Genomic DNA, 23,597 nt, shown 5'->3' with positions numbered 1-23,597 from the left:
ATATCATAACGCATCGATAAAAGACAGTACTGTGCAGCCGTCTTCATCGACCTGGCCAAGGCTTTCGACGGCAATCACCGCATTTCTTATCGGTAGACTCAACAGCCTTGGTTCTCTAATGACTGCCTCGCCGCTTCACCAACTACTTCTCAGAGAGAGTTCAGTGTGTCAAATCGGAGGGCCTGTTGTCCGGACCTCTGGCAGTCTCTATGGGGGTGCCACAGGGTTCAGTTCTCGGGCCGACTCTTTTCTCTGTATATATCAATGAATGTCGCTCTTGCTGCTGGTGATTCTCGATCCACCTCTACGCAGAAGACACACATTCTGTATACATCTGGCCCTTTCTTTGGACACTGTGCTAACAAACCTCCAAACGAGCTTCAATGCCATACAACACTCCTTCCGAGGACTCCAACTGCTTTTAAATGCAAGTAAAACTAAGTGCATGCTTTCAACCGATTACTGCCCGCACCCTTCCGCCCGAATAGCATCACTACTCAGGACGGTTCTGACTTAGATTATGTGGACAACTACAAATACAGTTTTATGTCGGAAGCTTACATACACCTCAGCCAATACCATTTAAACTCAGTTTTTCACAATCTGACTTCATTCCAGTAAAAAAGTCCCTGACTTAGGTCAGTTTAGGATCACCACATTATTTTAAGAATGTGAAATGTGAGAATAATAGTAGGAGTAGGTTTGTAGGCCTTGCTCGCACACACTTTGTCAGTTCTGCCCACAGATTTTCTATAGGATGAGGTCAGGGCTTTGTGATGGCCACTTCAATACCTTGACTTTGTTGTCCTTTAGCCATTTTGCCACAACTTTAAAGTATGCTTGGGGTCATTGTCCATTTGGAAGACCCATTTGCGACCAAGCTTTAACTTCCTGACTGATGTCTGAGATGTTGCTTCAATATATCCACAATTTTCCTCTCCTCATGATGCCATATATTTTGTGAAGTGCACCAGTCCCTCCTGCAGCAAAGCACCCACACAACATCATGCTGCCTCCCCATGCTTCACAGTTGGGATGGTGTCTTCGGCTTGCAAGCCTCTCCCTTTTTCCTCCAAACATAAACGATTGGTCATTATGGCCAAACAGTTCTGTTTTTCTTTTCGTCAGACCAGAGACATCTCTTAAAAGTACAATCTTTCTCCCCATGTGCAGTTGCAAAACGTAGTCTGGCTTTTTTATGGCGGTTTTGGAGCAGTGGCTTCTTCCTTGCTGAGTGGGCTTTCAGGTTATGTCGATATAGGACTAGTTTTCCTGTGGATATAGATACTTTTGTACCTGTTTCCTCCAGCATTCTTCAAAAGGTCCTTTGCTGATGTTCTGGGATTGATTTGCACTTTTCGCATCAAAGTACGTTCATCTCTAGGAGACAAGAATGCGTCTCCTTCCTGAGCGTATTACGGCTAACGTGGTCCCATGGTGTTTATACTTGCGTACTATTGTTTGTACAGATGAACGTGGTACTTCAGGCGTTGAAAATTGCTCCCAAGGATGAACCAGACTTGTGGAGGTCTCCAATTGTTTTTCTGAGGTGTTGATGATTTCTTTTGATTTTCCCAGATGTCAAGCAAAGAGGCATTGAGTTTGAAGGTAGGCCTTTGAATTACATCCTCCAATTGACTCAAATGATGTCAATTAGCCTATCAGAAGCTTCTAAAACCATTACATAATTTTCTGGAATTTTCCAAGCTGTTTAAAGGCACAGTCAACTCAGTGTATGTAAACTTCTTACCCACTGGAATTGTGATACAGTGAATTATAAGTGAAAAAATCTGTCTGTAAATAATTGTTGGAAAAACTACTTGCGTCATGCACTAAGTAGATGTCCTAACCGACTTGCCAAAACTATAGTTTGTTAACAAGAAATTTATGGAGTGGTTGAAAAACGAGTTTTAATGACTCCAACCTAAGTGTATGTAAACTTCCGACTTCAACTGTATGTATATAAAAAAGTTGTCAAAAGTGAACAGTTTTTTATTCACATTTACCACAAAAACCAAGGTATGAATACTGTCGCACACGTTTTGTTAATCAACTGTATAATATATATTCTTGTATTCACAGATTTCACCCTCCCTATACCGCTGATGAATATACCTGGAAACCTGTTCGATCACCATGCACTGCAAAATCATTCTGGCTATGGATACGAAGGATATCAACACGCTGGGGAGAGGGGGGGGGTACAGACTTCCTACCTAACTCAGTTGCCGGAGAGGTTAGGAAACCACTCAGGGATTTTACCAATGGTAACTTTAAAACAGTTACAGAGAAAACTGAGGATTGATCAATAACATTGTAGTTACTCCAAATAATATTAGAAAAGATCTGTTTTCAACAAGGCACTAATACTGCAAAAAATGTGGCAAAGCAATTATCTTTTTGTCCTGAATACAAAATGTTGTTTGGTGCAAATCCAATACAACACATTACTGAGTACCACTGTCTATATTTTCAAACATAGTGGCGGCTGCATCATGTTATGGGCATGCTTGTAATCTTTAAGGACTGGGTAGTTTTTCAGGATAAAAAAGTAACAGAATGGAGCTAAGCACAGGACCAATCCTCGAGGAAAGATCCTAGTGGAATCCTAGAATTATTAAAAGAATAATGTGCAAATGTTGCACAATCCAGGTGTGGAAAGCTCTCACCCAGAGAGACTCACCCAGAAAGACTCACAGCTGTAATCGCTGCCAAAGGTGCTTCTACAAAGTATTGACTGAGTGGTGTGAATACTTTKATTTTCAATAKATTWGCAATKATTRKTAAAAACATGTTTTCYCTTTGCCATTATGGGGTATTGTGTATAGATGGGTGAGAAAATGAATCCYTTTAGAAAATAAGACTAACATAACAAAATGTGGAATAAGTCAAGGAGTATGAATACTTTCTGAAGGCACTGTATGTACTTTGAAGCAGACTAAAGCATTAGATGAATAGTTTGCAGTGATCACTAATGTTCTCCCTGGGGTGTCTGCCCATCTTATTTTATGGCAGGCAGCTGTCATTCTCTTGTTAGCCTGGGTTTTGTCCAACTGCTGCCAGGCACAGCATGCCGCTCATACACACAGATCAAAGACCACATAGACCGCTCATACACAGAGATCAGAGAGGCTCAGAGCAGAAGCCATGTTATCCCAGGACATTTGGGGCTAATGGAGACAGATACTAAACACAGATACACAAACACAGTACCTGGCCAACTCATCATAATGCTTTAAAAAGTCTAGCCAAGCATCTAGGGCCTCTGAAATCCTGGTCCCAGATCTGTTTGTGCTGTATAGCCAACTCCAAAATAGCTCAGCYACCAGGCTGGGCCAAAACAAAGTACATGGAATTTAATTTACACAGAGTTAACTTAACTGTGTAAATTCTATTTAGGTATTCTTACTGGGGAAGTGATAAACCCTTTTACTACTGAAGTATCTGACCCTATGGCCCTCCATTACTGGGAACTTGGGATAACATAAAACTTACTGTATCTCTCTGTCAGTCATGTAATACATGTGCTTCCTTGATGCCTCTAAGCCCATCATAACAGTATACCCCTCAATCCCACACCAATGACAATAGCATTGGGGTGAGTAGAGTATTCCCAGAATTCTCAGGCTGGTGGGAAGTATGTGGTCCTGTAATGCGGTCGGTGGTAACGAGGTCAGTTGTAACGCGGTCGTGGGTGAGTGTCAGTGTAATGGTCTCTGGTAATAACTATGTGAACCCTACAGACCTCTGGCAGTCCTCTTCGTTAACCAGGACTTTCAGGTATTTTGATAAATCTTAGCACAATGGGTCAGGTGAAAAGGGGCTTGAAATGCAGTAGACTTTGTCTACATTCTCAGAGTAGTACAATTCCACAACGGGATCATTAGCTAAATTGTATTCCTTACAAAGGCTTCCATACGCACCTGTATTGTAACACATGGGTGCAGAGAGGTTTTCAAACCCCCGCATTTCACTATAGTTTAAGAACTTTGAGAAAGGCAGATGATTTCATCTTCACAATGTCAAGACTAGTTGAACAATTCCTGTTCATTTTTCACACCATMTGGGTGCTTCGAAAGACAGAGACCGYCACGCTAAACAATTGCTTGACAACAGCTACCCATCTCATTTACAATGTGGTTTGGGCGGAGCAGAAGCTTGCTACCTCTGAGGTCACCCACCCACAGATAACATCCATGAGTGATGTCTATGTGTAGCTCTGGGTGCAGCATTCAAAAGGGTGACTGCAGCTGGCCTGGGAACGTTATGTCATTGGTGTCTCATTTTCCCTCTGTGGCAGCATGTACGCCAAAGAGTTAGGGTGGGAGGATTCTAAGAGTCAGCTTGCCTCAGACAAAAGACAAAAGCTGATTCAGGAAGTTTTATTGTGACGACATGTGGCACTATACTCTTTAAAAAAAAGTACCTACACTCTTGACTTTTACTTCCKAATATGTTCTAACAGAGAAGTTTCCTTTCAAAACTGATTGAAGGGAACACATTGAACCACATATAGCTCAGGCTTCTCACGTGTCAACAAGACGAGATTTGGAAGGGCGGCCCCGCGAMACTTGACCATATAAAGCTTGTAGGCTATTTTATGGGGCTACACAATTCCAWMTGTGAACCAGTAGATTGTCCTACTTCACTGATTTAAAGGATCGGATGGGTGCCATTTTGCTTTCACCTGTCCAGCACCTTGAGATCAGCGATTATAGTARTGAGAMTCACCCTTCCTGKCAAMAATTCTGGGTATTATCCTGCAGAAGGAGGGAGCAGCTGTGCCAGTGTAATTTACAAATCACCTCCCTCCTCAGATTTTAGAGCGGGCCAGAATTAGTACCTGTCTCYGCTCTAAKKWACACCAGCTAAYTWTAGCACAAGGCTCACTGCTGACTCAGAAATATCATCTACCTTCACTGACAGAGGAGCTGCTTAAAGGGACCCTGRCTGAAAAAGTCACCTCTAGAGCAGTAAGTCTCCTCAAACCACAGGATCATGTTCTGTTATTGRGCTAGTAGTGCATGTTTTTATGTGCAGGATGTGATGCTAGGATTTGTGATTATTAAAGCTTTACTACAGTATACATGTCATTAGTCTGTCACAGGCTTTCACCTCATCTTTAAACAYCAACAACTTCTCGGTCATCTGTGACTTGATTTCCAGCTGGCCTGAACCTGAGAATGTAGATTAGTCTAGGAGAAGGCTGCTGGAATCAGACAATGTTAGCCTGTCCATTCATGATCACACTCCTCTATTCAACAAGACAACAAAAACACAAGTAAAAACACAATTCTGCAGGCCATATTACTTTGAAACCCTTTATTTTCAGTGAATACAAAAAATATGTTTTCTTGTGGCCAGATAAATAGTTTCCATACTGTAGGTCATTGTCACTTCATATCTATCTTTCTTGTAGAACTGCACTTTAATTATCATTGAATTCATTATGGGACAAACACACAGGTATGAACAGTTTCTCCCTACCATTGAAATGTGTCACACTACGTTAACAGTGACAGCTATACATCTTAATATCCTTATCACATTTATCCTTAAAAAAAAACTATTCCTCGTGGCTTAAAAGAGAGAGAAAAAAAAAAAAATTCAATCCATAAAACTTTTGTGAGACAGCAGAGTACAGACCTATTGTCCGGAGTGTGTGAATCCTATGATTTACTTGTAACATACAATAACCGAACYACAGACTCCATTCTGTCATACAGAGTTCAGAAYCATCTTGGTACATGCCCATGGAATGCAGTACAAAAATGTGTTGTCTTCATATATATCGTATACATATAGTGATGGTACTTTTTACACAGCYACACARTCGTCTCTGCCCTCAAGGCCATGGTTGCATCAGGCAGAAAGATGGGGACAGAGGTACAGTTTATAGGACAACGCAGTAGTACCTGTGAGGCCGTGTTTTTCATCTRTATGGGACCTAAAAGTCTTGGTAATAGGCTATGACAGGAACAACAAGGCCCTACTCATTGATACTGACCACACTCCTTTATCCAGCTAGATAAGTTGTCACAAGCAGACCAYACGCTGTATGAGCTAGAGACTAAGGCACTAATGACATAATACTACAAAGACCAGATGCGTGAACTCTGACAGAACTGTACCAGCGTTTGAACTGTAGAGCCTACTGTTACACATCAATACGGAGTAAAACACGTTTAACATGGACCGTTTGCAGTTTGTTAGGGGTTATTGTCCTCATGTGCAGTTCAGAATACCAATACCATTCAGTGCGTCGTGTAGATGTATTTTCTGTTCCGAAAATAATAGAACCCAGAAGCCATGCATATGACTGACACGCAAGAGCAGAATTTTACCTCACAATAATGATTTGTTTGCTAACCGACACTCACTGACTGTCCATAAAACTAGTAAAACCATAAGCTAGAACCAAACCTGGGTTGTGTTCATTAGGATTTTTTTTTGTTCTATTGGACAATTCTAGTTAGTCACTCCTCTGTTTTCCTCCTTTTGGTGCATAATGAACACAACCCTGGCAAACAGAAGGTAAATATACTGCAATAGTAGTACTTCCCACTASAGTTACACAAAGCACCATTAGAGTAAGAGTGAGACGGATTCAACAGGTGAACAACAACAGGACGTGATCCACGGTAGTGGTCCAACAGGCCCCTATGGAGGGATGGGGGACTCTGCCCCGTATAAGACAGCAGGGGTAACCAACAGAAGCACAGTACATTGTGTATAGTCAACAAAGATTTACCACTTCACATTCATTCAAGAGGTCTGGGGTGTTACAATATCAGAGCCATCCATTTAAGTTTGCATTATGAGTTGTAGAGAAATCACGCTTTATCAATGAGAATCTTTTTTCAGCTTGCCTGGATGTTTTTTTTAAACTCCTACTTAAATCGTAATACATTTTCAAGACCAGCAGTTGTTTCCTACATTAGTATTTTTTCTTACAGTAACTGAACGGTTTTCAGAGGTGCAGTGTTTGTAGTGTTTGAGGTTTGAAAAGATCAAGCAAGAGTGCACTTCATTACATTGCTTGTCAGGAGTCTGTGAGGACACCAACACTGCCCCCTACAGCGCCTTCATAGTATTGCTTCATGAACATCAGTTCCAGCTGTATGGCTCAATATCAACTGTAAACTAATGAGAATAGTAGAAGGAAGCCAGTTAACTGACTGTCCACGGTCKAGGTTATGCAGGGCTAGGAGATCTGTAGTAGTGGAAGGGATGAGACTAGTTAAGKTTACTGTAAATGTCAGAGTATCTTAACTTGCTAAAAATGTTATTCTGTAGTAACTTCGTCTCCAAATCACAGAAATAATAAAGTACTAGATTGTAATGCATCATAAGAGGTTGTTGTAAAGAGGTCTCTAGCAATTTGACGCACATTTAAGGGTTTATCAACACTAGGTACATTTAAGGATTTATCACACTAGGTACACTTTCAATCTTCAGTGTCAAGAGCCACACTAAAACAAGGGTCTACAAGCCGACCGATACGTCAATGCGACAAAAAAATGCTCCTATTGAAATAAGATCCATAAGCTATTCTTCAATATGCTCCAAATACCTCAACTGTCTGAATTACTTGCTGCTGACAAGGAGGATAGATAATATATAAACCACAAGGTGACATAAGTGTCAAATACCCACGAGTGTGGCATTTCAAAACTAGTAATATCTATGAAATGCTATAATTTCTCACTGTCTCATAAAGAGGAAATTAATAGCAATGTGTGTGTAAATGCCTAATGTACTGTATGCACCTAACATATCACACTCTTCTTCCTTTATGAAAGAAAGTCCGGCCAAAAAGGTTAAGACCATGCTAACATCTAGAAATATCCCCTTAGTTTGGAGATTCAATGTCAACACTGGTATCTAATCACATCAAATGTATAGCTCCATAGAGAAAGACATTCAAACTATTAGGATGCACATTTTCAGCTTGTTCACCTGTTACAAATCCATTCCTTCTAGAGAAGACTATTCCGGTGTAGGTTAACTGGCAGGTAATGCAGGGTAATAGACCGTTACAAGCCAAGTCATAGTGGTAGTAGACAACTCCTGGTAGTTAAAGACCCCTGCAGGTGTAGTAGACAGTGGCTATCCATGTCCCATTCTGGGCTTGACCCCACTGGTGGAGTGGGCACATTAAAAGGCCAACTTAAACTTGCTGCACACTGAATAAAGCATTTGGGCCACCGCTCGTGTGCTTTCTTATACAGTACCCCAGTACCATCAGCTCTATACTAGTTACCATCAGAGCCCTATAACAGTACCAGTACCCAATCAGCTCTATACAGTACATCGTTTTCATCAGCTCTATACAGTAACCCTCAGCTTCAATACAAGTTACCATAGGCTCTTATACAGACCATCAGAGGCTCATATACAGTAACCATCAGCTCTATACAGTACCAGTACCATCAGCTCTATACAGTTACAGACCATCATCTCTATACAGTAAACCATCAAGCTCTATACAGTACCATCTGCTCTATTACAGTACAAAAGTACCGATCAGCTCTTATTACAGTTATCATCAGCTTTCTATACCAAGTAACTATACATCAGCTCTATACAGAAGTTAAAGTACCCATCAGCCTAATACAGTTAACCATCCAGAGGTACCATCAGAGCACTATACCAGTTTACAGTACCACACCTCTTATACAATACAATGGTACCTGACTGGTATCTTATAGAAGCTGATCGCTACTGTAATAGATGGTGACTTTGTATTAGAGACTCTGGTACCAGATCAATACTGAAGCTCTATACCGAGTAACATCAGCTCTATTAATCAGAAGCTCTTACCGATAGGTATAACCTACTAACATCATAACGAACACCCTATATGGCACAATGCACTCAAATACACACACACATCAACACACCACACACACACTCTACAACCAGCACATCACCACAGCACGACACATCACAACACACACACACTCAGCCACACACAGCACAACACACACACACACTTAACACCATCTAACACAGCCCCACAACACACACACACACACACCACTGCACACAGCTGCAGTGTGCACCATGGCCACATGCAGCAATTCCTACAGGGGTACGATAGCTCAGTCGTCTCGTCCTTATTTCCCGATCAGTTGTTCACTGTGAATGGTACCGAACTTGTACTGAGCTTCTGTCTGATTGACGCCTAGCTCTCTTCCTAGGCCTGCCGTCACACGGCTCTCTCTCCTCCTCAGCATCCGCTCCCGGATGCACGGCTGCAGCATTCCATAACCCTCTGACACAGGATGAAACAGGCACCAGTTACTACACAACACCTAGCTAATTAACACTAGGATAGAACAGGCACCAGTTACTACAACAACCTAGCTAATTAACACTAGGATAGAACAGGAGCCACCAGTTTACTACACAACACCTACAGCTGAGCGAGATAACACAAGACTATGGACGGCTAGAACAGGCACCAGTTACTACACAACACCTAGCTAATTAACACTAAGAAAGAACAGGCACCAGTTACTACACAACACCTGATTCAAAGCAGCCTGTACAACATACTGTACAGTGCTGTCAGCTCCTGATAAATGCTTGGAGTTGTTCTTAATGTGTCCACTTARAGAACTGAAAGGCTTGACAAGAGTAAATCTGGTTTGAACAGTCTACATGTCACTGTGGAGTCTGCCAGAGCCCTGAAGTCTCACCTGAGCGATTCCTCCCACAAACTTGGTCTTGACCACCACGTTGTCATCGTCTGCCTTGTGGAACGCTGCTTTCTGGGCCGCTCGGACCAGGTTGTCCGACGCCCTCTTTACTGCGTTACCAGCAGCCTTTGGCAGGACAGTCCATCAATATCATACCACATAACATGTTACAACTATTACACAATGCTAATAAACAAGATGTGTGTTTGTGGGGTTACACTGAATTCTAAATTGACCCCGAGCCCCGTCTCCCCCTGCACCCCTCCAGATCTGAAACAATTAGATAGGCGTGTAAGATCTACAGGAGTGCCTAGGAGGCAAGGGGCAAWTTGTTATTCATCATCCTAGTACCTGTAGTCTCCTCATGGCCTCAGAGTCCTGGTCAGCTTTAACCTTACAGGCCACTAGGAGCTGGGCTGTGGAGGCTGCCACCTGCTTGGCTGACGAGATCAGCTTCTCCTCACTGYCTTGGCCCTGGACCGAGGCATTAGCTGCCTCACACAGGTTACTGGTGGCTGCTGCTACCATCCTGGCCTGTAGGAGAGAACACAGAGAGAACGCTTCATATACATTTCAAAGATGCCATCCCTTACAATTAATGATGTGTTCATTTCAGCTCTTCCAAAAAAAAGGATTGATAAATGTTATTTGGAGGCTTTATTTAGATTGTGTGTGTGTAGGTGTGTGTACGTACCGCTGAGATCAGACCCTGGGACCACTGACCATCATCCACTGCGTTAGCTGGAATAGAGCCCACCTTGCCCTGAGCCACCAGCTCTCTCTGGGCAGCTGAAGCAGACTTGACCAGGGCACTGGTGGCCGCAGCGATGGACTMAGCTGCTTCCAGGATCTGCTCCTCAAAGTCCAYCGTTTCATCTGCTTGCTGAAGGGGAGACGAGACAGTCACAACTCAGACGTCTCACAGGAAGAGGCAATCATATTACATAGCAACCGTAATGGTTTTGATGTTGGAGTTTTAGAGTACAGCTGTTCAAGTCTTTCAATTTCAAAATAGTTCAATGACACAGATTGTTTACAAATCCGTACTGTCTGCACTACAGAKACTTCTSAGTAACATCTGTTATTTGGGGCAAACTAAACGAAGTAAGAACACAAAACACTTACAACTATTCTATGCCAAGTCATTCCAAGATTAGACCAGTCCCTCACACACACAGTCTGTAGACAGGGCGGGACACTGTAGAAATATGTTTGATATATAGTTGGATTGAATAACAACCTAATATATCAAACATATCAGACAGAGGCCTGCAGAGAAGGCTTCGAGGGTTTTTACTCTGATCAGAGGAGTACTTTGTATATAGGGACAGATGGGCTACAACTAGAACTACAGGACAGGAAGAGGGAGAGAGAGAAAGAAAGAGGGAGAGAAAAAGAGGGAGAGAGAAAGAGAGGGAGAGAGAAAGAGGGAGAGAGGGAGTGAGTGAGTGAGAAGGAAGGGAGGAACAGAAGGGTTAGAATCATAGACAGCAGGAAGTGGAGGGAGAAAGGGATTGAAAGAGGAAAAGAGTGAAGGAGGGAGAGGAGGGCGCGGTGAGCAGAAGGTCAAAGTCAGAATTGAGTAGGGGGTTCCTCCTGAACAATGTTCATGATATCAGCTACAGACAGACTGATAGACTGGTAGACAGACGGGTGTACATACAGGTGTACAAACATGAATAAATCCAGAGACAGAGAGGTTGCCACTACTTTCACTGTATGTGAGGAGAGACAATACAAGTATTAGACATTCAAATAGTGAATAGAGCATCACCCTCTGGATCTAACACTGACTCACGGTGACTGAACACCACAGAGTCTTAGTGTCAAAACTGATGAGACACCGTCTCTAAACAGATAGCCAAACACATAATGACAAACARCCCAACAATGAGACAAGCACCAAGACAAAATTACTGACAGGATTGTCATTCTTGCTCCAACTTATGCATCCCATTTCTGTTATTAGTGTAGAAATTGGGGGTTAAAAATACCCATGTGACTTGTGAGGTGCGTTGTGGGTGGTGTAGTCTCCTACCTTGGGCTTGGCTCTGGGTTTCAGCTGCTCCAGTTTCTTAGCCGCTGCTTCGATGGACGCTGCCGCCCCCAACAGCTCTGTCTCTGCTATCACTGTGGGGTCCTCTGGGTCCACCCACTCTGTGCCTGAAACACACACACAGTGAGTTACCACACACACAGCAGTGTATGAACAGAGCATGCCTCACAATATGGAGACCACAGAGACAGAACAAATGCCACGGCATGCACAGCAAATTAAGTGTGTTTAAGATTGAATCGCAATTATCTTATCAGTGACATTAAATATGCAAATGAAGAGCATCCAGACTGCAATGACATGGTGATGAGCATTTCACCATGTCTTTATGGTGAGAAGGAAACTAAAATGAAGAGCATGATGGATGAATGGGGATATTGTTAGACTAACGGGCCTGTAAAGAGGGACAATTCAACAATGAATCTCAATGGAATGGTCGGCCCTGAATCACAACTGGTTACATTCTTAACTTACCTCCATCTGTGGCAAAGAAGGCAGGAACAGACTGTTAAAAGAACACTCTGGATACATACAGTATATCTGCTAAATGATCATTACTGTCCTATATTATGAACCAGGCGTARAGTAGTTGAGTGAAGTGTCTWCTCTCACCTTTCATGGCCTCAGCAGTCTGGATGAGTTCAGTAACAGCCCCAGCAACACGTTTAGAGTAGAACACCAGCTGCTGCTTCTGCTCTGCTGTAGGCCCCTGGAGGACCTGGAGATACACCCAGAGTAGAGGTGGTTCAGGAAAACATCCCCATCATCACTATTACTCTATTCTCAATCACAGACATACCCACCCCCACCCAACTTACCAGCAGCACATGCTCCAGTAGGTCAATGTAACCTGTGGTGCACTCTGTCCCGTAGAGCAGCGCTCTGCTCCGTACGTCCTTGTTCACCTCCTGGTGGTAAGCTGCTTGCTGAGGGACACAGACACACAGTGTTAGGAGTCAGATGATCCKCTTTCCAGGTGGTCAGTATGGATGAGATGAGGAGTAATATCAATATCTGTTCTTCCTCTAACATCTACAACGTTTAGGGCCTAGGGATGATCACAACCTCGCATATAGTCAGCATGTTGAAAATGGCCGTGCTGGTCAGGGTTTAAGTATACAGGATAGAAGGGTAGGGGACAGAAGGTAGGGGACATCTTCCCTAGTAAGGAGTATTGATCAGAACCTTGCATGTGGTCAGCATGTCGAAGATGGCCTTGCGACTCAGGTTAGCTGTGGAGATCACATCCTCCTGTCGTGCAGAGTTCCCAGCCGCCACTGCTTTGGCTGTTGCCGTGGTGATGCCCTTGGTCATGCGGATGAACTCTTCAGGCGTGGTCGACTTCTCCGGGACGTCCTTAGACTGGAACACCTGAAGAAATACAACACTCAATATGTTCTTAAAAACCTCACTGATTTAAAATATCAAACAGCTCTCCATATAATGTTGAATTGTACAGCTGTGTGCAGTAACAACTAACAGGGCTATGTCCTATAATGACCAAACACCCAACATGCATACTAATGTATCCCTATGTGGCAACCCTGGTTGTTGAGTTTTAACTCTGGTTTATCTTATTGATCCCATGGTAATAGCCGTGTTTGATTAAGGCTCTAGTTGTAGTAGCTGCACTAGGAGGCTGTCCTGGGGGGATACTGATAAAGCTTAGAGCTGGAACCACAAACTAATGGAGATCTGTGGTCCTCTGTCAGTTACTAAAAAGATAAGGATAGCAGGGAAAACACAAGGCCTGGGCCGTTCTAGAGTTCATCTAGTGACAAGTATATAAACGTTATGGTTGATGATTCAATATGTCAATGCTTTTATAGTATGTAACTATTAAAGCATTTACAGGTTAGCATGAGGACACGTTTAGGCCACAAAGGCGTAAGTGGGAGGCATGTCCATTGTCATCTATCCTAAGCAAGTCATTGGATTGAACTTAAATAACTTTATAGATGATTGCTTACCGTGAGTTCCTGTTTAATACATTCAATGGTGGCCTCCAGAGCTCTGGTCCCCCGCGTGGCCTCGTCCTCCACAGCCTTCACCGTCTTCAGCAGGGARGTCACGTTGGTCACCATCACCTGGTGGGTTACKAGAGGGGGGGACAATGGGGGAGACAGGTCCAAGGATGTCAGTGGGAGAGACAGCACTGGGGMGCATCAGAGAGACATCTTGCCTTTGGTGGGCGGAGAGATGAACCTTTTTTTCTGTTGACAGTTTGCGTGTGCTGTTGGTATTATTATGTACATAAACACCATATGGAACTGAAAGACGGGGAGCACAACAGCCATCAACATGAACCACAGCACTGCAGTTTGAGCTGAAATMAATATAAGCCATACTCTACCTGTTATCTACCGTCTGTCTGCCTCAGGGCTTGGAGAAGGTCCAAAAGCAGGTTAAAAGGAGTTCCCTGGATTACTATGACTGCGTCRCAAATGGCATCCTATTCCCTYTATAGTGCACTACTTTTAACRAGGMCCCCAAGTAGAGCACTATATAGGGAATAGGATACCATTTGGGACACAGTCCATCAGTCTGTTAAACTACATTCCCACCGCATGCGCTAGGTAGGTAGTGGCTYACAGTGATTTTAGATCTTGCTTCCTTTCCACTTAGCTGGGTCATTGACTAGRGCTGAGATGAGAGCATGGCGTTAGCATATAAGAGGTAGATGGGATGTTGATTAATGGCTAGGCCTAAAGGAGGGGGAGGAAATCTGCTGCTATGGCACACAACGACAGCATGCCTTCATCTGGTGTACTGGAAGCGCTCACCAGAACACCCTTTACGCACATATCAGACTGAGGAGGCATCCCGTTCACGTCTGCCATGTTTCTGGGGGACAACTGGGCGTAGATTACAAGATTTCATCTTACAATATTTTATTTCAGGGCACTAGATAGTTCAAACAGAATGGGGCGGTTACCCGGACACAGATTAAGCCTAGATTAAGCCTAGTGCTGGACTAAAAAGACTTTGTCAACAAGATGTATAATAACTGTATAATAAGCTACAGCCAGGAGGGATGAAGATGCAACAATGKCTGTTAGAGACAGTGGCCTGAGAGTCCAATATGGGTCTCACTGGGTCTCCTACCTTGGCAGCACTCTTCAGCTGGTACATGGACGGGTCGTCTGCAGCCTTGCCCGCAGCACACTTAGTGGCTCCTATGAGCTCAGCCAGGGCCTTAGCCACGTCTTTCACTGCGTTGATCAGAACCACCTATACAGAACACACACATCAGCTTATTAAGGACACAACCRGGGGTAGAGTCCATCCCAGGTTGGGTACATCAATAGGTCCCCCTAAATAGCTACAGTACTTCCTACTTTTAATAGCAGTCTCTTTGAAGAAAGGAAAGTTGCAGTAGGCCTATGTTTTATTAATTAAAAACAGTCTAAAATGGTACAGTAATTCTGTCCACTAAGGACTGTTCTGGGAACAGAAGATGTCACCTAAAATGAATAATAGGTCACCTGTGTCTCTGGGTCGTCAGAGCCGATGCTGGCGGCGCCCAGTTTGACCACGTCAGTGAGCTGTGTGATGGTCTTAGCTGAGGACRGGGCAGCTTGGGCTAGTTTGTCCTGACCGGACGCTGCTCCAGACACCAACATCTTAGTGTCCTCCACCAGAGCCTTCGCTGTCTTCAATATGTTCTCCCTGGGAGGGGGTGCGGGGAGAGGGAGGAGAGACGGACGCAGACCAAGAGAGACCGAAGGAGGCGGTCAAATCTCTAAACTTCTACAGGTGTTACCATGGCTCATGGTTAAACATTACGTTATTTTTATTCCAATGGTCTTAATACCATCCTGCTATAGACGACCCTCCACCAACACAAAGATATGTCAAAACTCTTAACCCATTCAAAATGATAGCTCTTAACACTAGAACCCTAAAGCATCATTTTGACAGCTCATTACTTTTTGTTTTTATTACTCTGCCATTACTCTTGCCACTCCGTCCTTGACTTTTCCTAAATAAGTCTAAAAACACACCCCGTTGTTAGATCTTAATATCACAAACAGAACTGGTGTAATAACCAGTTATAGGAGGGCATGTCATTTCTTTGAATGTTTTTCCCCCTTGCCCTCCTCCTCCCAACAGTAGGGCCTGCTCTGCTCCTCCTCCTCCCAACAGTAGGGCCTGCTCTGCTCCTCCTCCCCATAGGCTGCTCTGCTCCTCCTCCCAACAGTAGGCCTGCTCTGCTCCTCCTCCCAACAGTAGGGCCTGCTCTGCTCCTCCTCCTCCCAACAGTAGGGCCTGCTCTGCTCCTCCTCCTCCCAAACAGTAGGCCTGCTCTGCTCCTCCTCCTCCCAACAGTAGGGCGCTCTGCTCTTCCTCCCAACAGTAGGGCCTGCTCTGCTCCTCCCAACAGTAGGGCCTGCTCTGCTCCTCCCAACAGTAGTGGCCTGCTCTGCTCCTCCCAACAGTAGGGCTGCTCTGCTCCTCCTCCTCCCAACAGTAGGGCCTGCTCTCGTCCTCCTCCTCCTCCCAACAGTAGGGCCTGCTCTGCTCTCCCTCCTGCCCAACAGTAGGGCCTGCTTCCTCTCTCCTCCTCCCACAGTAGGGCTGCTCTGCTCCTCCTCCTCCCAACAGTAGCCTGCTCTGCTCCTCCTCCTCCCACAGTAGGGCCTGCTCTGCTCCTCCTCCTCCCAACAGTAGGGCCTGCTCTGCTCTCCTCCTCCCAACGTAGGGCCTGCTCTGCTCCTCCTCCTCCCACAGTAGGGCCTGCTCTGCTCCTCCTCCTCCACAGTAGGCCTGCTCTGCTCCTCCTCCTCCTCCCACAGTAGGGCCTGCTCTGCTCCTCTCCTCCTCCCAACAGGGCCTGCTCTGCTCCTCCTCCTCCCAACAGTAGGGCCTGCTCTGCTCCTCCTCCTCCCCACAGTAGGGCCTGCTCTGCTCCTCCTCCTCCCACAGTAGGGCCCTGCTCTGCTCTCCTCCTCCTCCCAACAGTAGGGCCTGCTCTGCTCCTCCTCCCCAACAGTAGGGCCTGCTCTGCTCCTCCAACAGTAGGCCTGCTCTGCTCCTCCTTCCTCCCAACAGTAGGGCCTGCTCTGCCTCCTCCTCCTCCCAACAGTAGGCCTGCTCTGCTCCTCCTCCTCCCCCAACAGTAGGGCCTGCTCTGCTCCTCTCCTCCCAACAGTAGGCCTGCTCTGCTCCTCCTCCTCCCAACAGTAGGGCCTGCTCTGCTCCTCCTCCTCCCAACAGTAGGGCCTGCTCTGCTCCTCCTCCTCCCAACAGTAGGGCCTGCTCTGCTCCTCCTCCCCAACAGTAGGGCCTGCTCTGCTCCTCCTCCCTCCCAACAGTAGGGCCTGCTCTGCTCCTCCTCCTTCCTCCCAACAGTAGGCCTGCTCTGTCTCCTCCTCCCCCAACAGTAGGGCCTGCTCTGCTCCTCCTCCTCCCAACAGTAGGGCCTGCTCTGCTCCTCCTCCTCCAACAGTAGGGCCTGCTCTGCTCCTCCTCCTCCCAACAGTAGGGCCTGCTCTGCTCCTCCTCCTCCCAACAGTAGGGCCTGCTCTGCTCCTCCTCCTCCCAACAGTAGGGCCTGCTCTGCTCCTCCTCCTCCCAACAGTAGGGCCTGCTCTTGCTCCTCCCTCCTCCCACAGTAGGGCCTGCTCTGCTTCCTCCTCCTCCCGAAGTAGGGCCTGCTCTGCTCCTCCTCCTCCAAAAGTAGGGCCTGCTCTGCTTCCTCCTCCTCCCGACAGTAGGGCCTGCTCTTGCTCCTCCTCCTCCCAACGTAGGGCCTGCTCTGCTCCTCCTCCCACAGTAGGGCCTGCTCTGCTCCTCCTGCCAGACGTAGGGCCTGCTCTGCTCCTCCTCCCACAGTAGGGCCTGCCTCTCTCCTCCTCCCACAGTAGGGGCCTGCTCTGCCCTCCTCCCACAGTAGGGCCTGCTCTGCTCCTCCTTCCCACAGTAGGCCTGCTCTGCTCCTCCTCCTCCCGACAGTAGGCCTGCTCCTGCTCCTCCTCCTCACAGTAGGGCCTGCTCTGCTCCTCCTCCTCCACAGGTAGGGCCTGCTGCTGCTCCTCCTCCTCCCACAGTAGGGCCTGCTCTGCTCCTCCTCCTCCCACAGTAGGGCCTGCTCTGCTCCTCCTCCTCCCACAGTAGGGCCTGCTCTGCTCCTCTCTCCACAGTAGGGCCTGCTCTGCCTCTCCTCCCAACAGTAGGGCCTGCTCTGCTCCTCCTCCAGCAGTAGGGCCTGCTCTGCTCCTCCTCCACAGTAGGCCTGCTCTGCTCCTCCTCCCAGACAGTAGGGCCTGCTCTGCTCCTCCTCCCACAGTAGGGCTGCCTCTGTCCTCCTCCAACAGTAGGCCGCTCTGCTCCTCCTCCCACAGTAGGGCCTGCTCTGCTCCTCCCCTCAACAGTAGGCCTGCTCTGCTCTCCTCCTCCCAACAGTAGGCTGCTCTGCTCCTCCGCCCCCCCCCCCTCCCAACAGTAGGGCCTGCTCTGCTCCTCCTCCTCCAACAGTAGGGCCTGCTCTGCTCCTCCTCCTCCAACAGTAGGGCCTGCTCTGCTCCTCCTCCCAACAGGAGGGCCTGCTCTGCTCCTCCTCCCAACAGTAGGGCCTGCTCTGCTCCTCCTCCCAACAGTAGGGCCTGCTCTGCTCCTCCTCCCAACAGTAGGGCCTGCTCTGCTCCTCCTCCCAACAGTGAGGGCCTGCTCTGCTCCTCTCCCAACAGTAGGGCCTGCTCTGCTCTTCTTCCGACAGTTGAAAGTGGAGTCCAAGTTGAAACTGAACCTAAACTACACCTAAACTATTTTCACACACAAACAGATGAAATAAAAGTAAGAAGTAAGTAGTATGATGTGGAATCACCAATGTGAATGAAGAACAGGGAGGGCCATTCTATTGTATTGATCCATTCTAATCATTATCTCAAAATGGTATGTTCCTAATCAGCAACAAATCCAACCAGTCTTATGAGACTACTCTGGACTACTTGGAGGACGCTACACAGCGAGAGCGTAAATGTTGAACGGCTTTCAATCTCTGGGAAAATATCCACATCTCGCAGCAGGCACAAGTTTCAGAGAAGTGTGGTGATGAGGGGTTAAAGAGAACTGTCACCACGGACAACTTCTTCACTTCACTGTCATTGGCGAACAAGTTGCTTGCATAGAAAACAGTATGCGGCACCATGAACAAACAGAGAGGGAGCACCCTCCCTCTGCCCAAAATAAGGCACCTGCACAGCCATTGTACTCAACAGTGCTGAAGAATGACAAGACAACGGGACACAAGCAAGAGAAAACCGGATACTATAAACTAAAACAAGTAGTCAAGTGTGTCAATAAGTGAAATTAGAAAATTGTGTCAACTGTTAGGACAGGCGAATAGCTAAATGAAATACAACTGATGAGTACGAGCTACAATAATATTTTATATTTTTTTGACTACTGTCATATTAACTACATATTCATTGTAATGTCATTATGCTGTTGTGCCAAGTTTCACTATTATATTATCTGACTCCTCTAAACATACTTGTTCAAATGAGTGTTCATGCCTACTGATGTTTCATCATATTTGACCGTGTGTCTTTTGACCCTACTTCTATGATGTTCAGGCTACTGATGTTATCATTTGACCGTGGTGTCTATTTGACCCTACTTCTTATGAATGTTCAGGCTACTGATGTTGTCATTTGACCGTGTGTCTTTTGACCTACTTCTAATGATGTTCAGGCTATGATGTTGTCATCATTTGACCGTGTGTCTTTTGACCTACTTCTAATGATATTCAGGCTACTGATGTTGTCAATCATTTGACCGTGTGTCTTTTGACCCTACTTATCAATGATGTTCAGGCTACTGATGTGTTCATATTTGACCGTGTCTTTTTCTTACTCCTACTCTCTAATGATGTTCAGGCGCTGTGATGTTTCATTTGACCGTGTGTTTTTGACCCTACTTCTAATGATGTTCAGGCTACTGATGTTGTCTTCATTTGACCGTGTGTCTTTTGACCCTACTTCTAATGATGTTCATGCTACTGTGATGTTGTCATTTGATGTAGCGTCTTTTTGACCCACTTCTTGGTGCGTAGGTTGATGTTCTTTAGTTTTTCTAAAACAGAAGCTGTTTAACATGTCCTAACCATATGCTTTCTGTTTCATAGATGTAACAAAGCACTTCATAAATAAAATGTATTAAAAACTAGAATTTTTGTGTTTGAGTATCACAGAAAAGAAAATGCTATTGTGTAATTTGAAATAAAATACAAATCGGATTATCATGTTAACCAAGGCCTTCATAAACACAACCAAATGATAATTTTTGCTATAACATGAAATATATTAATTACACTGTTAGAATGTTGCAGTCAAAATGACTGCTCATTAGCTTGAAGGGGGGTCCATAGATGCCAAGCGGTTCTAGTGTTAAAAAGATGACATCATTCAACCTTCAGAGATTTCCATATCAAAGGTTGATCTTTGTCAGAGCATCTGCAGAGGCAGGGGTCAGGTAAGGTACAGTACGTCTGAAGTGTTTAATAGAAGTACTGAGCGACTTCCTCTCCTCCCAGTCTGAATGATTTGTAGTGTGACTCCAGTCCAGACACTTCCTCCTGCCTGATCACTAGGCTATATGTCTTCCTGTCACTGAGTGCAGGGGCGGAGGTTGGCCTAAGGCACGTGTCAAACTCATTCCACAAAGGGCTTTCCCTCCACCCTTGTACTTGTACTTGATTGATTAATTAAGGTCAGTGATTAGTAAGGAACTCCTCACCTGGTTGTCTTGGTCTTAATTGAAAGGAAAAACCAAAAACCAGCACACTCTCAGACTCCGTGGAATGAGTTTGACACCCCTGGCCTAAGGCCTGATTCCAGCTGTCTCTGTCACACACACACACAACCTTGTGGGGGGGACACAATTCAGTCCCATTCAAAATCTTATTTTCCCTAACTCCTAATCCTAAACCTAACACGTACTCAATGTAAATAGTCTGGGTGGCCATTTGATTAGTTTAGTTGTTCAGCAGTCTTATGGCTTGGGGGTAGAAGCTGTTAAGGAGCCTTTTGGTCCTAGACTTGGCGAACCAGTACCACTTGCCGTGCGGTAGCAGAGAGAACAGTTCATGACTTGGTTGCCTGGAGTCTGACAATTCTTTGGGCCTTCCTCGGACACCGCCTAGTATATAGGTTCTGATGTCAGGAAGCTTGGCCACAGATGTACTGGGCCGTACGAACTACCCTCTGTAGCACCTTCCGGTCAGATGCCGAGCAGTTGCCATACAGTGATGCAACCGGTCAGGATGCAGCTGTAGAAATTTGAGGATCTGGGGACCCGTGCCAAATATTGTCAGTCTCCTGAGGGGGAAAAGGTGTTGTCTTGCCCTCTTCACAACTGTCTTGGTGTGTTTGGACCATGATAGTTTGTTGGTGATCTGGACACCAAGGAACTTGAAACTCTCGACCCACTCCACTACAGCCCTGTCAATGTTAATGGGGCCTGTTCGGCCCTCCTTTTCCTATAGTCCACGGTCAGCTCCTTTGTCTTGCTCACATTGAGAGGTTGTTGTCCTGACACCACACTGCCAGGTCTCTAACCTCCTCCCTATAGGCTGTCTCATCATTGTCGGTGATCAGGCCAACCACTGTTGTGTCATCAGCAAACGTAATGATGGTGTTGGAGTCATGCTTGGCCATGCAGTCGTGGGTGAACAGGGAGTACAGGAGGACGCACCCCTGAGGGTCAACATCAGAAAGTCCAGGATCCAGTTGCAGAGGGAGGTGTTTAGTCCCAGGTTCCTTAGCTTAGTGATGAGCTTTGTGGGCACTATGGTGTTGAACGCTGAGCTGTGGTCAATGAATAGCATTCTCACATGGGTGTTCCTTTTGTCCAGGTGGGAAAGGGCAGTGTGGAGTGTGATTGAGATTGCATCATCTGTGGATCTGTTGGGGCAGTATGGGAATTGGAGTGGGTCTAGGGTTTCTGTCATGATGGTGTTGATGTGAGCTATGACCATTCAAAGCACTTCATGGCTACCAACGGGAGTGCTACGGGGCGGTAATCATTTAGGCAGGTTACCTTCGCTATCTTGGGCACAGGGACTGTGGTGGTCTGTTTGAAATATGTAGGTATTACAGCCTCGGTCAGGGAGAGGTTGAACATGTCAATGAAGACACTTGCCAGTTGGTCCCCACATGCTCTGAGTACAAGTCCTGGTAATCAATCTTAGTTCTGTATTGAAGCTTTGCATGTTTGATGGTTCGTCTTACCCGAAGCCAAAAACCTAACCTTAACACTAAAACTAACCCGAGCACTAACCCTAGCTCCTAACCTTTAATGTAATTCTAACCCTAACACAAATTCTAACCTCAACTCTAAACCCCCTAGAAATAGCATTTGACCTCGTGGGGACAAACAAAATATCCCCAGTTATTCAAATTTTTGTTTCATTACTATTCTTGTAGGGACACACACACCTGTGGTCAGCGAAGGACTCGTCATTCTCTGCGTTGAGTGTGCCAGCGGAGGCGAACATGATGGTGGTGTCCAGGTCAGCGATGATGCCAGAGACAGCACTGGCAGCTGTGATGCAGGCCTGAGTGCCCTTATTACCAGCCTGTAGGGCCGACAGCACCATCGACACCTAGGGAGACACAGTCAAACTGCTCAGTTTGATACATCCAGAAAGACACAGGCAGAGACAACACACACTGAGGAYTCCTGTAGGAGCCACAAACAAACAATCACAGATCACAGCCTCCATTGACACTGGGGCTAGATCAGAGAAAGGGAGTTGGTGTGGCTGTCGGTGTGTTTCTCTTGTTGGTGTGTGATTGCTACAGGACTCGTATCGTGTTGTAGGAGGTGGGTGGTTTTTGCAGTGTTTTATGGTTGTGCTCTTGCCTCCTTTTGTTTTCTTTCACTGCAGTGCTCTCAGATGTATTGGTCTAATGTCTATCCAATCAGATGCAGACCATAGGAACTAGAGAACCCGTCCAGTCAAAACGACAGCTACATTGCACACTTATTCCTCTGCTACTACTCAGCTGAGAGAATATTTGGCAAATCAGAGAGAGCAAGCGCCAGACAGAGTGAGCGGCCAGACAGAGAAAAAAGCGCCAGACAGAGCGAGCGACAGACAGACAGAGCGAGAGCGAGCAAGAGCGACAGAGAGAGAGCGTCAGAGAGCGAGAGAGAAGAGAGCCGGACAGAGAGAAAGCGAGCGTCAGAGAGAAAGCGAGCGTCAGAGAGAGAGAGAGCAGGAGAGAAAGCGTCAGAGAGAGAGAGGCGTCAGAGAGAGAGCGTCAGAGAGAGAGCGTCAGAGAGAAAGCGAGCGTCAGAAAGAGAGCGAGCGACAAAGAGAAAGCGAGCGACAGAGAGAAGCGAGCGACAGAGAGAGAGCGAGCGTCAGAGAGAAAGAGAGCGCAGAGAGAGAGAAGCGACAGAGAGAAAGCGAGCGTCAGAGAGAGAGGCAAAAGAGAGAGCGACAGAGCAAGCGACAGAGAGAGAGTGACAGAGAGAGAGCAACAGAGAGAGAGAGCAACAGAGAGAGAGCAACAGAGAGAGAGAACGAGAGAGAGCCAGATAGAAGGCCGGGCGACAGAGAGAGAGCGAGCGACAGAAGAGAGCGAACAGAGAGAGAGCGAGCGTCAGAGAGAGAGCAAAAGAGAGAGAGAGAGAGAGAGCGACAGAGAGAAAGCGAGCGTCAGAGGAGAGAGAGCAACAGAGAGAGAGCAACAGAGAGAGAGCAACAGAGAGAGAGAGCGAGAGAGAGAGAGAGAGAGAACGAGAGGAGGAGCGAGCCGAGCGACAGAGGAGAGAGCGAGCGAGCGAGCAGAGAGAGAGCGAGGAGCGACAGAGAGAGACGAGCGAGT

At 46.2% G+C, this 23,597-nt stretch overlaps 1 protein-coding gene and 1 long non-coding RNA gene across 2 annotated transcripts in view; both read right to left on the bottom strand.

Moving 5' to 3' along the window:
- Nucleotides 1-5,307: 5,307 nt before the first annotated feature.
- LOC139028849 (uncharacterized) lies at nt 5,308-8,212 on the bottom strand. The gene is made up of 2 exons (XR_011481090.1): nt 7,035-8,212; nt 5,308-6,887 (listed from the first exon to the last, which is right to left on the bottom strand). It is a non-coding gene; the product is annotated as an uncharacterized lncRNA (long non-coding RNA).
- A 1,435-nt stretch (nt 8,213-9,647) lies between these two features.
- Nucleotides 9,648-23,597, bottom strand: part of LOC111974476 (talin-2) — a 22,069-nt gene continuing 8,119 nt past the window's right edge. The window contains exons 2-13 of the mRNA XM_024002182.3: nt 22,200-22,366; nt 15,246-15,429; nt 14,866-14,991; nt 14,544-14,615; nt 13,731-13,847; nt 12,946-13,131; nt 12,579-12,686; nt 12,373-12,478; nt 11,743-11,867; nt 10,399-10,587; nt 10,056-10,238; nt 9,648-9,830 (exon numbers count right to left, since the gene is read on the bottom strand). Of these exons, the coding sequence (XP_023857950.3) occupies nt 9,663-9,830; nt 10,056-10,238; nt 10,399-10,587; nt 11,743-11,867; nt 12,373-12,478; nt 12,579-12,686; nt 12,946-13,131; nt 13,731-13,847; nt 14,544-14,615; nt 14,866-14,991; nt 15,246-15,429; nt 22,200-22,366 (1,731 nt within the window). The 3' untranslated portion in view covers nt 9,648-9,662. The remainder of the gene's footprint in view (nt 9,831-10,055; nt 10,239-10,398; nt 10,588-11,742; nt 11,868-12,372; nt 12,479-12,578; nt 12,687-12,945; nt 13,132-13,730; nt 13,848-14,543; nt 14,616-14,865; nt 14,992-15,245; nt 15,430-22,199; nt 22,367-23,597) is intronic.

This window comes from Salvelinus sp. IW2-2015, linkage group LG15 (genome assembly GCF_002910315.2).
Source record: "Salvelinus sp. IW2-2015 linkage group LG15, ASM291031v2, whole genome shotgun sequence".
Classification (NCBI taxonomy): domain Eukaryota; kingdom Metazoa; phylum Chordata; class Actinopteri; order Salmoniformes; family Salmonidae; genus Salvelinus; species Salvelinus sp. IW2-2015.
Note: the sequence above shows the minus strand (reverse complement) of the source record. Positions and strands in the feature narration are given on the sequence as shown.